The sequence below is a fragment of the Melanerpes formicivorus genome, unplaced genomic scaffold, assembly GCF_026170545.1.
Source record: "Melanerpes formicivorus ecotype bairdi unplaced genomic scaffold, bMelFor1.0.p_v2 SCAF_33, whole genome shotgun sequence".
Classification (NCBI taxonomy): Eukaryota; Metazoa; Chordata; class Aves; order Piciformes; family Picidae; genus Melanerpes; species Melanerpes formicivorus.
The window spans coordinates 2228146-2246424 of record NW_027142385.1 but is presented as its reverse complement, the minus strand read 5'-3'; the positions used below and the strand labels follow the sequence as shown (position 1 = coordinate 2246424).

General features: G+C 46.6%; 1 protein-coding gene across 2 annotated transcripts in view; it reads left to right on the top strand.

Moving 5' to 3' along the window:
* The window catches only part of BRINP1 (BMP/retinoic acid inducible neural specific 1), a 110113-nt gene that overhangs the window by 25362 nt on the left and 66472 nt on the right, over positions 1–18279 (top strand). For both annotated transcript variants that reach the window (XM_068155639.1, XM_068155640.1), the window contains one exon: positions 9287–9554. In XM_068155639.1, coding sequence (XP_068011740.1) covers positions 9337–9554 — 218 coding nt within the window. In that variant the 5' untranslated portion in view covers positions 9287–9336. The remainder of the gene's footprint in view (positions 1–9286; positions 9555–18279) is intronic.

Below are 18279 nucleotides of genomic sequence, written 5' to 3'. Positions count from 1 at the left end.
AAGTGCCACATTCTGCACTTGGCTAGCAGCAACCCCATGCAACATCACAAACCTGGGGACAAGCAGCTGGAAACTATCCAGCAGAAAAGGACTTCAGGGGGTTGATTGACAGCATCTGAATATGAGCCAGCATGTGCCCAGGTGGTCAAGAAGGCAAACAGCATCATGCCCTGTGTCAGCAATAATGTGGCCAGCAGGCCCAGGCAGTGATTGTCCTCCTGTACTCAGCACTGGTGAAGTTGCATCTTAAGTACTAAGGGCTTCTCATTCCAAGAATGACATTGAGGTGCTGGAGTGGGTCCAGAGAACAGCAACAAAGCTGCTGAAGGGTCTAGAGAACAAGTCTCATGAAGATGGGGAACTAGTATTGTTTAGGCTGGAGAAAAGGAAGCTGAGGGACACTTCATTGGTCTCTACAGCTACCTGTAAAGAGGCTGGAATGAGGTGGAGCTTGGTCTCTTCTCCCTAGTAACTAGTGACAGCACATGACAAAATGATCTTGAATTGCACCAGGGGAGGTTTAGATTTGATCTTAGGAAATTTTTCTTTCCCAAATAAATGGTCAGGAGCTGGAACAGGCACCCCAGGAAAGCAGTGGAGTCACTGTCCCTGAAGGTGTTCAAAAAGTGTGCAGACATGGCACTTCGGGACATGGTTTAATGGCCTTGGTGATGCTAGGTTGGACTCAATGCTCTGGGAGGTCTTTTCCAACCAGTGCAACTCTCTGATTCCATGACTGATGAGCACTGTTAGATGGCTCCTTTTTCTAAGCAGAGACCCAAACCAAGTCTCTGTAGGTTCTGGATTTCAGAGCTGTGGCTTTGGCACCTTGGCTAGCAGATTTCCCATGAGAACTGATGGAGTTTAATTCCTCCTGTCCAGCACCACCTGCTGTTGTGACTTGATGGAGGTTGCAGGCTTGCCACCATTCTTCACTTTCAAGCTGCTTCTCATCCTCATCATAACAACACCAGTAGTTTATAATTAGCTGAAGTGTGGGGACAAATGAGCTGAAAACAGGTACGTAGCTGTTACCAGTGTGATTCTCTCCTTGCTGTAGGCAGGGAGTAAAGAGAGTCTCTGCACAGAACCTGCTCCCTTTAGGCTGCCTCTTGAACTGCATTCATAACGAAGGATTCGTGGGGTGGTTTTGGTTCACTGAATATTCTGACAAGTTGTAAGTAAAGTGTTGACAAACTGAAAAGAATAAAAAAAACCCACCCTTTTCTCCTCCAAGTCATTTGGAGTCAAAAGAAGTATTTTTATCACTGGCAAGAGGCTGGAAAGACAAAATCAAAAAGGAGAAAAAGAAAAATCTCTGGTAGTTTCAAGTGGAGATTGGGAAATTTGGTTTTCCCCTTGGTGCTCTCACAACAAAGCCACTGATGTCTCCCAATCATTATTTCTTCTTCTGCATGAATAATTTGGCCAAAGTGAAGTGAATTCATGGACTGTGTTGGTATTTTTGAGAGGTACTTCTCATCCTCTCTCCTTGCCTTTCCTCACCCCCAAAAGCATTCAGCTGATGAATAACCCTCAGGTCTGACCACTCGTGCAGTGATACAGTTAAAGAATATGTTTAAACTTGTACCTTGATTAGTGCAGAATTGCTAAGGTCTGGGGAAGGATTCAACTGAAATAGAGAAATCTCACTTCTGAAACAAAAGAGATTTGCCATCATTTGGGATTTTATCATGTTGTATGCCACTGTCACCTAGAAAGCCAGAGCCACTGTTGAATTGTAGCTCCATCTGTGTCTGCAATCAGGTATCAGTGTCTGTATTTTGAGCTATAAAGACGTCCAGGTCAGCAGTGGTGAGATTCTGTTTTCCAGGATCTCAGGTTTATCCACAGAGGTTCATATAGCTTAATAGATCCCAACAGATTGCCTACCCCAACAGACTGGCTTCCCCATTCCCTTCCATCCATATCAGGACATGATATAATCACTTTAGGACATATTTTGATGGCCATGGTGGTGTTAGGTCAATGGTTTGACTCAATGATCGTAGAGGCCTTTTCCAACTGAAATGATACTGTGATTCTATGTTCTGTGTTTTCCCCTGTCCCTGACACAGAAAAGATGTCCTCATCCTGGCTGGATCAGTGGCCAGCATTTCCTAAGGGCTGTTAAAGATGTTTCTTGGCTGGTAACTGCACCTTTGTGGGCCATTTCCGAACAAGGTGCAGGACATAATCGTTATTGCTCCACTTGCATCCAGAGACCTAACACAAGTTAAATCCTAAAGGTGTAGGACAGTAGCCACCTGTCTAGCAGGAATGTGAGTGCACAGTTAACTTGCAGCAGGGGTGGCAGAATAAAATCCAGAAGAGCATCTCCTGTGCTTAAAATTAAGAGAAGACTTAAGCTGTTTGCTGAAATGAGGTCAGACGTTAGTCACTTTACAGGGTCGAGCTCTAAACTAACATAAGCTGTTTCATCTCTCCCCTGACACTTCACTCTTTTACTAATTTATCAGCATCCTAAAGCAGTGTGTGAAGTTGCTGCAGAACAGAAGTGTTTCAGATACAAATAGCAATTGTTAGCCTCTTCCCTCTGGTAAATGGCAGCAGGCAGAAACCTCTCTCAACCTGCCAAGAACCAAATGTGGGACACAAGAAAGAATTATTGGTGCATGAAGCTTAAAGAGATAGAGGACTTATTTCTTTACTGCAAATAATATGTCCAGTAATTTCTCTTTCCTGAGCCTGCATTTCTGATGGAAGTAGTTTACAGCTATGAGCATGAGAAAACAGAAAGGATGTGTACAAGATCAATTTGAATCTAATAGAAGGGATAAATGAAAGGTACAGAGGTCAGAAGTAAGGTAGAAAATCCCAGGAGGCAGAGGAGTGGTGGAGTGCTTACAGCAAGCAATGGAGAGTCAGAGCTCCTGTACTCTGCAGTGATTTGGGGTTACACAGCCTCCCTTGTATGAAACAGACCTTGCAATATCATTTTGTGCAAAATCTATCATCCTGAGCTATCCCACTGTATAAAAATCACCTTTTAAGTGGCTAAGTAGACACCCAGCTTCATTCCTTTCTTCTTATTTCAAGAAACAATGGGAGTAACAGCACTTGCCTGCCTTACTAGAGTGCTGAGAGCTTTAATTAATGTCTCTAATTCAATTTGAACTCCTTGAATAAAAGGCACTGCCTTGTGACAGAAAAGGTATTGCCTAAAATAGAATATAATTAACACACAGATATCAATCACCATGAAATTAAGTGTACATTCAAATACAACTTGCACTTTACAGAAAGTACTTGCCTATTTTTCCTCCAAGAGTCTGAAAGGCTCGTAAGACAAGGAACATTCAATGTTCCAGGCTGAATTCAGATTAGAAGAAGGCCATCTTAAACTATCCAGCAGGCAGGGGAGGGGTTGTAACAGAAATCTCCTTTTACATTGATGGATGTGCCTTCATGATGGATGAAGCTGGAAGCTGACTGTTACCTGACTCACAATCATGGACCTTCTCCCATCACTGTGTGGACTCTGGCCTGTGTCCTACCTCACCTGGCAGATCCTGTTTCTTAACTGATGTGACAATTGCATGACCAAAGGGACCTGGGGGTACTGATTGCTAACCATCTGAACATAAGCCAGCAGTGCGCCCAGGTGGCCAAGAAGGCCAATGGCATCCTGGCCTGCATCAGGAATGGTGTGGCCAGCAGGAGCAGGGAAGTCACTGTACCCCTGTACTCAGCACTGGTTAGGCCACACCTTGAGTCCTGTGTCCAGTTTTGGACTTCTCAATTTAAGAAGGACATTGAGACCATTGAACATGTCCAGAGAAGGGCAATGAGGCTGGGGAGGGGCCTTGAGCACAGCCCTATGAGGAGAGGCTGAGGGACCTGGGGTTGATTAGCCTGGAGAAGAGGAGGCTCAGGGGAGACCTTATTGCTGTCTACAACTACTTGAAGGGAGGCTGTAGCCAGGAGGGGGTTGGTCTTTTCTCCTAGGCAACTAGAACAAGAGGACACAGTCTCAAACTGCACCAAGAGAAGTTTAGGCTGGAGGTGAGAAGAAAGTTCTTCACAGAGAGAGTCATTAGCCGTTGGAATGTGCTGCCCAAGGAGGTGGTGGAGTCCCCATCCTTGGAGGTGTTCAAGAGGGGATTGGATGTGGCACTTGGTGCCATGGTTTATTGGTCATGAGGTGTTGGATGACAGGTTGGACTTGATGATCTTTGAGGTCTCTTCCAACCTTACTGATTCTATGATTCTATGATCATGTTTGCTGACATGAACCAGAACGTCCTGAGTGGAAATGGAGTTTGCAGCTTGAGATAGAGTCATAGAATCAACATGGTTGGAAAAGACCTCAAAGATATCAAGTTCAACCTGCTGAGATTTTATAACAGCTGCATTACCAAGCTGACTGACACCTTGAGATAGTTTTCATTCATTGCTTGTAGGACAGGAACACCTGGTAAGGCAAGTGGGCAGCTGGACTGTGTTGTGCTAGGTGATATGACCAGCTGATGGCTTCTCCAACAAGTTCATGGTCCAAGTAGTCAAACAAATACTATTGTCTCTTAGTACTGATAAGGCAAAAAGCCTGTAACCCAAGATCACAAAGCATTTAGGGGGCAGAAATTAGAGGAATGCTGAATTTCTGAATCAAAATCCTCTATCTGACCTCTCCAAGCCTCCCCTTTAGTGCAGAAATGTGTCTGGGCCAGATTTAGCTTTCAGTTAATCTTGGATCTCCTACTCAAAGAATGTATACTTGGAGACATCACCTCCTTGCTCCTTCTTCCCCTGTCCCTTCTGCAATGTCCCCCGAACATATCTTGCATCTGTGGAGCCCCATAAAGACACCTAACAAATTAATTTCAGATTCAGACTTGTTAGGAGTTAGATTGAATGCACCTCACAATGTTGCCTTAGACACAAAATAATCCCACTTCAGTAAGCTTTATATCCTCTGTGGGGACCAGCACCATGGTGTGTATTAATCTTTAATGTGAAACAACATCTCCACAGCAGCTACAGGGGGGAAAAAGATACTGCTAAAATATTAAAGTTGATGGTGTGATAGTTGTCTAGACCCAATTGCACTCTGCCATCCTCCACTGCCTCAGGCACCATTCCCTGTTCTCAGCACTGATACATCCAGATTCCAGACTGGAGATGTCTATTTCTTCTAGAGATCTCAAGGTTGCTTCTGCCTATGTCTTAACCCTTGGTTGAGAGCCATCACAACTAAAATCATCCTGACTCAAACTCTGACCTAAAAGGAAAGGAAAGAAGGATAAAGAGGTTGCTGGGGAGAATTAGTCAATATCTCCTCTTTCATAAGCTGATATTTCCCCAATGTATGATGCTCACATGTGGGAGCACTCATTGGGACTTCTCTGAAATCCATTTCATTTGGCTCTTCTCCTGTTTCAATTTGCACTCGCGCTGCGCTGGGAGCCGGCGGTGAGCTATCGCTCCACTTTGGTCTGTAAAAGCTCCCTTCCTCTCTTTGCAGTAGAAATTCAATAGAAGGTGAATGGTTGAAAGCAAAGCTGATCCAGGCTGGCTGGTGAAGGGAGCACCACGGACAAATTTAATGAACAGGCAAATTTGGACAATGTGTGCAGAACAAGTGGTCATTGCCAGCAGCAAATCTGCATCCGTGTCTAAGGGCAAATATGCTGAGCTGCAGCTGCTTACTGTGATGGGACAGTGCTGTAGATCTGCAAAGAGGAGAAAGACAGAGAAGTAGTCTGGATGGAGGAGCAGGAGAAACAAACTCCTGAAATGGAGTTTGGAAATACTGAGGGTGGGATGTAGCTGAGAGCATTTGCCAGTAATCACCTTGGGTTTGTGACTGCTGTGAATGGGAGCAGAAATAGAATCATAAAACCACAGAATGGTTTTGGTTGGAAAAGACCTCTAAAATCATCAAGTCCAATCATTGACCTAACACCACCATGGCCATTAAAACAAAGTGCCATGTCTACACATTTTTTGAATGCCTATAAAGGAAAGCAACTCCACCACCTTCCTGGGCAGCCTGCTCCAATGTCTGACCACTCTTTCAGTACATACATTTGTCCTAACATCCAATCTGTACCTCCCTTGATGCAATGTAAGGCCATTTCCTCTTCTTTATCACTTGATGCTAGGGAGAAGAGATCAATCCCCACCTCACTCCAACCTCCTTTCAGGGAGTTGTAGGGAGCTGTGAGGTCTCCCCTCAGCCTCCTCTTCAGAACAAGCAACCCCAGTTCTATCAGCTGCTCCTCACCAGACCTGTTCTCCAGGCCCTTCACTGGATTTTCTGCCCTTCTCTGGACGTGATCCAGCACCTCAATGTCCTCCTTGTAGTGAGGGGCCCAAAACTGAGCCCAGTACTCTAGGTGCAGCCTCACCCATGCTGAATATAAGGGCAGATTTTCTGTAGCTCACTTGAAATTTGCTCTGCTTCCCTTGGTATGGGGCCAGAATCTCCCCACATTTCAGTTTTGTCAGGTGAAGCAGAACCAGCCTGAGATGCTGCAACTGAAAGCACCAAGAGCTGTCACATTTATGGGTGAAGGCTAATATTATATACATTCCTCCAGGACAAAATATCCTCCCCACTCAGGAGCTGCAAGGTACCCTTAGGTTTGAAAACAGTCATTTTCTATCTGCAATTGGGAATAAGTTTACATGTGCCCAAGAGAAAGGAAAAAAAAAAAGGCAACCACTCACAGACTTTCCTGCACTTAACTTTTTGTCCTTTCCTCATCTAATGCAGCAGCTGACTGTCATTTTTCACCAGGCTCACACCACTCAGCCCTGTGGAGCGCCGCTGAGCTCCCTGCAGTGCCACAAACACATGCTGTGCACACGTGCAGCCTCCCACACACCCCAGCACACAGACACACTTGGCACTTGTGCTCCCTGGCACACTCCTGGCTTCAAACCACCCACGCAGGAGGCAGACACATGCTCACTGCTATGGCCTGCAGCTTGGCCGTGCTCCCCGTGAAGGCTCCTGGAGCAGGGGAGACAGCCTTGCTGACCACAAGCTCTGATGCCCTCTGGTCTATACTCTGCTGCTCCCACCAGCCAAGGTCTCACTTGTGCAGGCAGTGCTGCAGGTGTGCATGGCATCTCCAGCACACCTCAGTTTGATCTTCCTTATGCTCTTAACAAAACCTTTTCTCTCTGGGACTTGCAAACTTCTATGGTAATTATGGTAGAACTCCTGGTGGTGCTTAGGGGATTGGAACATCTCTCTTATGGGGAGAGGAGGAGAGAGCTGGGACTCTTTAGCCTGGAGAAGATAAGACTGAGAGGGGATGTTATCAATGCATTCAAATATCTACAGGGAGGAGGTCAAGAGGATGGGGCTGGGCTTTTCTCAGACAAGGGGCATTGAGTATTCACTTGAACTTAAGGAAAAACTTCTTTCAGGGTGCCAGAGCACTGCACCAAGCTGCCTAGAGAGGTGGTGGAGTCTCCTGTGGAAACTTTCAAAACCCTTCTAGATGCAGTCCTGTGCAACCTGATCCAGGTGTAACTGTGTTAGCAGGAGGGGTGGACTAGATGATCTCCAGGGGTCCCTTACCAACCCCACCATTCTGATTCTGTGACTCAGACTCACAACCAGAAGGGTTTCTGGAGACATACAAATAAACCTGACAGTAAGTCTCACTGTAGCAGGGCCCTACATAGCCTGAGTTCTCTTCCTTTAAAAAGTAGCTACAGTCTCTCTGTGCTGTGTTCTGCAGAAATAGGGATGTGTCACCTGCCCTGAGGACAACTTTTGGCCAGGTTTGTGCTCCCAGGGTGGGGGATGCAGCCTCAAGATCAGTCTGCCTGCCCGGGCATGCCCACTGTGTTGGCACAACCTCCACAAAACTCAGCAAGACAGCCAGATGGACAGGAGGTGGGCAGGAGGAAGAACACATCCTGTGCATGGAGAGGACTTTTCATAGCAGCATCAGCAACTCCCAGTGACAAGGAACACAACCCGGTGAGCTGGGCTGCTGTTGCAGCTGCATTGTGGTTAGGAAGCAGAAGGGGAAGGCGTCTATGCCAGGTGCAGGGTGCCAGCTAAGCATCCTCTCACCTTCCACCAACAGAGCACAAGGCTTCATTCAGAGAGGGGCATCATGCCAACAGCATGACTGTGGAGGAGGATGATCTAATGGCTGAAACACTGGAAAGGGAGTCAGGAGGCGAGGGCTCTCTTCCAGCTGTATCTGCGGCTTGCTGCGTAACCTTTGGCAAGGTGTTTCACTCCTCTGTTTTCCTTCCCACTCATCATATGTCTTGTCTGTTTAGTCCTTAAACACACTGGGGAGAGGAGTTGGCTTATAGCAGGGCTGTCTGCAGCCATCATTCAGTGGTGGGGTGAAGCAGGATTCAGTGGTGGGGTGCAACAGGACAGCCTCTCTCCCATCATGTGAGCCACAGCATGCCCTGCACCAGGTGCTGTGAAGCATCCCCTTAAGCTCCCCGGTAAATCTACACTGACTGTGCATGTTCAGTATGTCACCCTGCAGAGCCTTGATCTTGGGAAGAGCCTCAAGGTCCTCCTGTAATCAAAACAGCAACAGACCCTGTCCCCCTCCACCAGACACACACCTCCCCAGCACCCAGGCAGGGAAAGCATGTTGAGGTGATTTTTCTCTGTCAAACTTTGGCAGGATTTCGTGGCTGTGTGTGTGTCTGTGTGTGTGGCTGTGTGTGTGTGTGCATGTGTCTGTGTGTCCCCATGTGCTCGACACTGAGGCCTGAGTAATTATTTGGGTTTCTTTCTTTTTTTTTTTGGCAACACTTTAAAGAAAGAGCTGGGTCTTTATGGATTGCTCAGGTTGCATGGAGTATGGATTACAGATCATCAGAGGGACATGAAAGCGGAAGGCACGTTTCTCTGGCACAGCATTAAAGGGACAATAAAGGGGTAATGGTAGCCTGGGGTGCGGCCACCTCCTGCGCCCAGCCTTTACCTGCCTTTGCAGCACTGCAGAGAACTTCATGAGGGGAATGATGGAGAAGCTGTGGTGAGGATGTCTCAGGTCAGGACCTGGTGATTTCAAAGGTGATATATGCTCAGGAGGTTAAAGGCACCACTTAGGTACATGAATAAAACACTGCTGAGTACTCCAAGCTGTAACTCAGAGCGAACTCTGTTAAATCTTGATTTTTCATGTCTATTTTCACCCTGAGAGACAGTTGTCAAAGGATCAAAGCAATTCCCATTTTTGATCTCTCTCTTTCTCTCCCTCCTCCCTTTCTTCCCCTCCATTTCTCTCTCTCTTTCCTTCCTCCTCTTCCCTCTCTTTCCCAACAGGACTCCACAGAATGGAGCAAGAATGAGAGGAAAAAGGCAGACAGAAAAGCATGAACTGGAGGCTTGTTGAGTTCCTCTACCTCCTGTTTATATGGGACCATATACTAGTACAGCCCTCCCACCAGGACCCAGCTGCTACCAACCAACATGTCTCCAAGGAATTTGATTGGCTTATTTCAGACAGGGGGCCTTTCCATCACTCACGGAGCTACTTATCCTTTGTGGAAAGACATCGTCAAGGATTTACAACCAGATATAAAATATACAGGTACGTTGGTTTCCTGCAGCACCTGCAGCTTGGAGAAGTTGTTAGGTGCTGGGAACTCAGCCACTTCCCATGGGTTCAAGGCTCATAGTCAATGGGAGAAGGATTGTAGTTAATGGGAGACACAGCACTGTCCCCATTCCACCTGGAAAAGTGTCTTTGGTTCTTCAAGGCCCTCAGCTGGCAATGCAAATTGCTTCAAAGTCTCAGCTGCGGTGCTCTGATAGTGAGACGCAGGCACTGCGGTACCATGGCAATGTGCACAACGTACATGGAGATAAAAAGGGACCAGGGGTGTGAGTGTACTTCACTTGTGGTGACAGATAAGTTCCTGGGTAGGTTCACAGGCGCATTTTTCAAGCCAGAGAGCCTATGGGCAGACCAAACCTCTGTACCAAACCCATACATGTGAGCTGCCAATAGCTTCAGGTTTACGTGGGCAAGAACAGACAGAAAGATGCCAAGACACACATCAGTACCTCATTTCTCACACTGCTTTGCATAAGGCTTAGCTGTGCACAGCTGACCACAGACCTATGTAGTTTGTCTCCATGTAGGAGCTGAACTTGGCCCCTGAACTGTGATCTTGGTCTAAAAGTCTTCCAATAAAACAGCAACAGAGAATAGGCAGCATTTGGATTTGTCTTTGCTTTCTACGCTTCCAAGCCTTAGCTGTTTCCTCTTCCAAGTTGTTCTTGCCAGCTGTAATATCCAGAAGCACACTTTTCTTTTTCCATTTTACCATGAAAAGCTGGGGTTCTCATATGAGTCTCCTATCAAAGCAGCAAGAGCTTTGAAGTGAAGGGGAATAAGCCAGAAAGCACCATGAGGTTTGTGTTGAAACCCAAAGAGGCTGCAAAACTCTCAGACGTGTGTGCATTTGCATAATTACATAGTCCTGTTGTGATTCAGAAAGAGACTTGGGAACACAACCATGCAAACCAGTAGCCAGGAAAGTGCTGGTGAATAGCCCACTAGCAATGTGCACAGAGATCCACGTACAGGATGGCTTGGGGCTGGGGGGGGAGCATGGAAACCACATGTGTGCAGGCTCTGTCCTCCCACGGGCACAGAGCCAAAAGCACTTGCAGAGTAATAATGACATCATCTATTTGTAGGGAAGAAAAATGAGTTGTGCCTACCCCATGGCCTCTGGGGAGTGCAGTCTCCCTCCCCTTACAGAAGCTCCCAGAGCAGGGGCAGGTTAGCATGGATTGAAGATGCTTGTCCTGGCTTGTCCTCTTCATTCAAAACAGCTCAGGGGAAAGAGCCCCAAAACCTAGAAATTATGCTGCCACTCTTCTACTAAGGATGCCTCAGTGTCTTTGCTTGTACAGAGGAGCAGAGAAAACAGACTTTGCTCCTGCTTGTGAATATCCCCAGCTCTCCTCCTGCTCTGCCTGACAACATCCACTCTGATCGAGACTGCAGATCTCTGCCCCACACAATGCCCCTGGCAGTGGCACTGCCCTTTGCTAAAGAGCTGCTCAGCCCTGAATGCCACCACAGCAGTCTAGAGGGGCTGCAGTGGGAGAGAAATTCATGCAATGAATGTATTCAGACACATCTAAGAACTGTCACTGTAGGTCAGGCCAGAGATCCATCAACCCTGGGATCCTGTCTCTAAGAATCATGGGGAAACGGGTCTGGAAGGACCTTGAGAGGTCATTTAATCCATGCCTCTTCCTCAAGGCAGACTCAGACATACCTGTGTCACATCTGACAGGGGGTTGTGGGTAACCTTTCCTGAAAGGCTTTCCATGAGAGAATTCACACCCAGAACAGGCAGCCTGCACTATGGCTTTATTGTCTCCAGTTCTATAAAGGAGCTAAAATCTTGTTTGACTGAATGAAAAGTCTGTGATTTCTAGTTTTATCAGGAACAAATCTCCCTTTGGTTTTCAGCAGATTGGTAAGAAATTGAAGGTTTGTCTTGGAGCAGGATGAACTTTACATATGGGAAGCAGAAAGGGATCTATTTTTCTCCATTTCTGCTTGATGTGGCCAAAGCACTTAGGAAATGCACTTTCCAGCATGGAAGAAAATGGGCAGCAGCATTCTGCATGCATGGGAGCTGTCTGAAAGGGCCTTGTGGATGGTCACAGTGCTGGAGAAGTCACTGTTCACAACAGAAATTTGAGATGGGACAAAGTCCAATAGGAATAATTAGGGAGAGAGTTTAGAAGGAGATGGGAAGATCTCAAGGACACCTAGGGATGCATCTCATGGCCAGATATCATACACTAGGCTGAAAGAGGGAGCTGATAGCTTGGAGAAATCCAGCCATGTGTGTCATGGTTTGAGCTGCTGGGAGCTGAGCCCTTTGGAAACACACTCATTGGGACTAACTATTGCTCCTGCTACAGTCAGCTGAGGAAGAGGGGAAAACCTCCTGTGCTTCAGTGGAGCAGATGGAGCCATTAGGTAGGAGGCTGGCTTGATGTTGGATGGCTGTTTGTTTATAGTATCAGCCCTGATGGCAGAACTGGTCACTTAAAATTGGGCCCATGCATTTTTAAGGAGTGTTAAAGTCAGTCTAGCTGTGGTGAATTAGTGGAGCCACAGCCAGCTCTAGCAGTTAAGAGCTGGACTTTGAGCACCTCCAGAAGACATCCTTTTACTGCAGGCTCCTTAAATTGACTTCGAGAATCTGTAAAGCTGTTGGGATTTTGTCAACTGTTTAATTCCAACACAGAAGCCTCTTTCCTCCCAAATGGTGTCTCTCAATTGCTCTTTGCACTAGACTAGCCCAAGGGAGGCACATATCCTACATTAAGGATATCACTCCTGCCTGTAGAAAAGCAGCTGATATGGAGCCTGGGAATTTTCTGTGTAGTCTTCTCTGACAATGTTCTTTTTCTCCCATACTTGCTTTTTGGTGAGCTGGTTTGTTCTTTTTCCCTTGGTCAGACAGCTCCTTGGGGCACTTGTGAGTTTGTGGCATGATATTTGACCTGACCACTGCTCTCCTCCTAAGGCCAAAAGCAGCAGACCTCAAACCAACCACAGCGACCAAGGATCTGGAGCGGGTGTGAAATCAGGCGAGGGGACCTCACCCATCTCTAACTGAAACACTGCCTCCTGTTTAGTGGTGATTTCCCCAGTGTCTTGCTGTGCTGGAGCATGGACACAGCACATTAGGACCGTGTCATTTACACTGAAACCCAGAGAGATAAAGCCACTGCCCATGCTGCACAGCAGCACGCAGCAAAATGCAGCATTTTCTTCTTTTCCCAGGTGATGTTAAAGAGGAAGCAACACCACACTTAAGCACACAACACTTCTCCTTGCCTCACAGCTGAAGGCCAGCAGTCTGTCAGCAGTGGGCAAAGAGCCTGTCTTGGTTAGGAAGGCAATTTTGTATGCTGTATAAGCAGAACTGCTGTGGAACAGCATCACTGCTGATATCTTTTCATAGGATGCCTGGGTCCAGATCTCCCATCCTAGCATGGCAGGGCAGTGCTACCCTCTCCAAAGGCTCATTCCCTCCTTATGAGTATTTCTTTGCAGTTGATTTTTATCTCTTTCTCACAAAAGTTGGACAACCAATTTTCCTGGTACCCTCAGTCAAGGTTTGCACCTTTCATGTGAAATTAGGAGGCAAGCAAGCAAAGGGGGAGATGTTTTATGTTAAATCCTGAACAGTAGGGGAAGACACAATTGCATTAAGGAAGCACATTAATCAGCATCGATTCATACTAATAAGGATGGTTTAGCGGGGGCCTCTGGCAGGAAAATGCTGCTTTGATCATTATCTGTGCACTCTGATGTTAATGTAGATAGGATGGCAGATGCTGAGAGTGGTTTGTGGGATATCTGAATATTCATTATCACCATCCTTGTTGTTGTTCCTAGTCATGAGGGCCTTGGGTGCTAGGTACTGCATGAAGGCTGGAAAACAGATGAAGCTCAGCTTGGCTTTGGGACTAGGGCACTGCTCAGACCAGAAAACATTCCTGTTACCATGAGACAGTAGTTAACAGCTCCAGTCCACTTCTTTGAAGTGCATTGCCATGTTGTCCTCTCTTCTTCTCCCTGAAATTTATTATTTAGCTATAAGGCAAAGCAAAGGAAACAGTAGACTGAGCACTTGAATACACTATGCAAATGGCCAAGCAGAAGCACTGGCACAGAGACATTTCACTACTGATGCTGCTCACTTGAAGCAAGTTCTAGAAAAGCAAATCTTCTCCAGAAAAAAACAATAACAAAACCTTAGGCTGTGTTGTTCAATGTCAGAGGTGAGGCATGGGAGACTATGAGTGAAGCAATGAGATGATCTCTTCAGTTGGGTAGACAAGCTGCCACTGCCATTTTGCCTACATCAAAGCAGAGAGAGGAAACATCACCTTGGAAAGAGGAACTCACAGTTGGGACCACCTTGGGAAGAGGAAGTCACAGCTGGGACCACCTTGGAAAGAGGCACTGACAGTTAGGCAGAGGGGTAGTGCAAGCAGTATCCATCTATTTGCCCCAGGTCTATGGTGTGGCTGTGGGTAAGCTCACAGCTCCATGCCTTGGTTCCCTCACACCACACAAGAATAGGAGCTGACAGCACTTTTCTGCTTTGTGTTGCTGGGCAGACTTAATGAAACACTGCAAGGTGTTTGGAGGTAAGGGACGACAGCAGCATAAAGTGGATGATCACAGAGGGCTGGAAGGGGAATGTGCATGTACGAGAGGAAATGTGGATTTTCCACATGTGGGAGTTTAATTCCATTTTCTGAAATGATAGTAAGGACAGGGAAATCTGGCTCTCTGTGTAAGAGAGCAGGGAAACCCTGGGGTATATAAAGGAGATCTGCTTGCCTTGCAATTTCTCCTGCAGCAGGGCCACTTAGAGGCTGCTAATCTCATGAAACCTGCAAATACAGAATAATTCTGGCACCTCTGCCAAGTCTGGTTAAAATGCACCAGCTGATGCAAAGCTAAGTGAGGGCTGTGGCAACAAACCAGTCACTCCTGCCCCATCCCATGAGACCCAGTTTTATCCAGTGACAGGACAAGGGGCAAGGGAAACAAAGTGGAACACAGGAGGAAACAATTCTTCTCTTTGACAATGGCAGAGCACTGGAGTAGGCTGCTCAGAAAAGTTGCAGAAGCTCTGTCTGTGAAGGCACTGCAAACCAGCCTGGACATGTTCCTGTGTGATCAACTCTAGGTGATCCTCCTCTAGCAGTAGAGTTGGACTAGATGATCACCAGAGGTCTCTTCTAACCCCCCCATTCTGAGATTCTCTGATCACAGAATCACAGAATCCCCAGAGTTGGAAGAGACCTCAAAGATCATCAAGTCCAACCTGTCACCACGGACCTCATGACTAAATCATGGCACCAAGAGCCACATCCAATCCCCTCTTCAACACCTCCAGGGATGGTGACTCCACCACCTCCCTGGGAACTCTGCCTGAAGAATGATGGGATAAAAGGTACAAGCATCACAGTAGGGTCCTTGAACATACCAAAAAAAAGAAAAGAAATACAGTTCCAGGGACAGGAAAGCTTGTGAGAAAAATGGCTGCACAAGCTAGCTATAGATGGATTAGGATGGGATCTGGAGGAAAAAGCTATTTGTTTGTTTGTTTGTGTTGGTTTTGCATGTTTGGGTTTGTTTGGTTTGTTTTTTTTCCCCTCCAAACAAACAAACAAAAAAAAAAGAACTCATCAGAAGGTTGGTGCAGGTCTGGGACAGGTCAATAGAGAGCTAAAGGGTATCTCCATCCCTGGCAGTTTTCAAGGCTTGGCTGGACAAAACCACAGCTGATACGCTCAGGAGTTGGTGATGGTCCTGCTTCAAGCAGGAGGTTGGAGTAGGGACCCCCAGGGTCCCATTTACCTACCATTTCTGTGATTTCCCTGTCTCTGATTCAGAGTGGACACTAAACTGGGTGCTCATAAAGGGATTTGCACTGCTGAATGCATTCAGCCACACTAGAGATTTTTATTTAGTCCTAAAAAAGCCACAAATCTGAGCAGCTACGTGCTCCCTAAATGTATCATTCCCTCGCAGAAGGGGAAGAGAATAAATAGGAAGCAAGGATCTTTGCTGTACACATAGCATGGGGTACAATTGACTTAGAGATGCATATGCTGTTCTGCTGCTCAAATCTTCCCTTAGAAGAAAGAAAAATACAAAAGAAAAGGGAAGGGGAAAAAAGATTTGGTCTCACAAAACTGTCCCACAAACCTTTCACACTTTTATGGGACCACAAATTAAAAACAATGGGTCAGATTCTCTGTGGCATAAATATGTGAAGCTCTTGACTTCAAGGAAAATTCACCAGTTTATGGGCTGGAGAAGCTATTAGAATAGACTAGAATAAAATAGACTAGACTAGACTAGAATAGAATAGACCAGGTTGGAACAGAACTTCAAGACCATCGTGTCCAACCCATCATCCAACACCACCTAATTAACTAAACCATGGCACCAAGCACCCCATCAAGTCTCCTCCTAAACACCTCCAATGATGGTGACTCCACCACCTCCCTGGGCAGCACATTCCAATGGCCAATCACTCTCTCTGTGTAGAACTTCTTCCTAACATCCAGCCTAAACCTTCCCTGGTGCAGCTTGAGACTGTGTCCTCTTGTTCTTGTGCTGGTTGCCTGGGAGAAGAGACCAACCCCCACCTGGCTACAACCTCCCTTCAGGTAGTTGTACAGAGCAATAAGGTCTCCCCTGAGCCTCCTTTTCTCCAGGCTAAGCAACCCCAGCTCCTTCAGCCTCTCCTCACAGGGCTTGTAGCACATAGGGCTGCTGTAGCACATCCCCAGTGCTACCCAGAGCCCCAGGACCTTCATCTGCGGCATCCAGGTTTCTAAGGCTGCTTGCTCTGGCTCTCCAGCTGGGAGCATTATGAGCTTTTAATATGTCTAAGCAAAAGCAGACTGCACCTCCTACATTCAGTCACAGGACTTGGACTATCTGGCTATGGAATGTGAGGATTCTATGAGTAATTTTAGCAGCTTTCATTACAGAAATTGTGTCTTTCCTGAACTTTCAAGTAAGTTTCCTGCAAACCTGTGATATCCACAACTGAGGAACTGACAGAAAACCAATCTGGCATGGGAAAAAAAGGGGGGGAAAAAATAGTTAATTCTCAACTAGATCACTCCTGTGGTTCTGCTCGTTATGTGGTCAGCTCACACCAACCCCGTGCAATGCTGGTGAGGGGTTTGGAGCACAGCCCTGTGAGGAGAGGCTGAGGGAGATGGGATTGTTTAGTCTGGAGAAGGGGAGGCTCAGAGGAGACCTTATTGCTCTCTACAACTACCTGAAGGGAGGTTGTAGCCAAGTGGGGGCTGGTCTCTTCTCCCAGGCAACCAGCACCAGAACAAGAGAACACAAGCTCAAGCTGTGCCAGGGGAGTTTTAGGCTGGATGTTAGGAAGAAGTTCTTCATAGAAAGAGAGATTGGCCATTTGAATGTGCTGCCCAGGAAGGTCGGGTCAGTGTCACTTAAGCTGTTTAGGAAGAGACTGGATGTGGTGCTTGGTGCCATGGTTTAGTTGATCAGATTCTGTTGGATGATAGGTTGGACTCGATGATCTCAAAGGTCTTTTTCAACCTGGTTAATTCTGTTGCGTTCCATTCCATTCCATTCCATTCCATTCCATTCCATTCCATTCCATTCCATTCCATTCCATTCATGGCTGGAAAGTTGTCAAATGGAAAAGTACCTGGAGTTTCTAGTCAACAGATGTCTGAAGATGAGCCAATGTGTGCTCAGGTGGCCATGAAAGCCAATAGCATCTTCTCCTGGATCAGAAAGAGTGTGTCCAGCAGGACCCAGGCAGGGATTTGTCCCCTGAACTTAGCACTGGTGAGGCCACACCATTAATACTGGGTTCAGTTTTGGGCCTCTTATCCCAAGAAGGACGTTGAGGTGCTGAATAGTGTCCAGAGAAGGACAATGAAGCTGGTGAAGGGTCTGGAGAATGGGGCTGGTGAGGAGCAGCTCAGGGAACTGGGGGTGTTTAGTCTGAAGGAAAGGAGGCTGAGGAGGACCTTCTTGCTCCCTACAGCTACCCAAAAGGAGGTGGCAGTGAGGTGAGGGATGGTGAAGTTTAGGTTGGACATTAGGAAAAAATTCTTCCCCAAAAAGGTTGTCAAGCCCTGGAACAGGCTGCCTGGGGAAGTGGTGGAGTCCCTATCCATGGAAGGGTTTCAAAGCTGTGTGGGTGTGGTGCTGAGGGACATGGTTTAATGGTGGACTGGCAGTGCTGGACTAACAGTTGGTGTGATGATTTTGAAGGACCCTTTCAACCAAAATGCTTCTGTGGTCCTAGGTGACAGTAAAGGGGCAGAACTGTGTGGATGGAGGCAGTAATGGGGCTAAGAGGGCTTGGAAACTGCTGCTTTTAGCAGCAACATGGATTACAGTTGTGTTGAAGGGGCTGTGAAGATGCAGGCTAACTTTGGGCAGAGACAAGATCTATTAGGGCTGCTTCCACCAGGTTTTTTTCAGTCCATTCTTCTTCTCCTGTTTCTCCACTCCTCATTGACTCTCTTTTTGCTGTCCCTCTATTGGACTGAATTTAATCTACTGGTCACTAGAGCTGTACAAATAATTGATTTTGTGGTTCACTGGTTGCATGGCACAAAAATAACATTAAAAAGGGGTTGATGTGAAATGGATGTTTGTTCAACTTTTCAGTAAGATGAAAAAATCAAAACATTTAATTTTGGGCTCAGGGAAAGGTTTGAGCTTTGCTATTTGTTTTGAT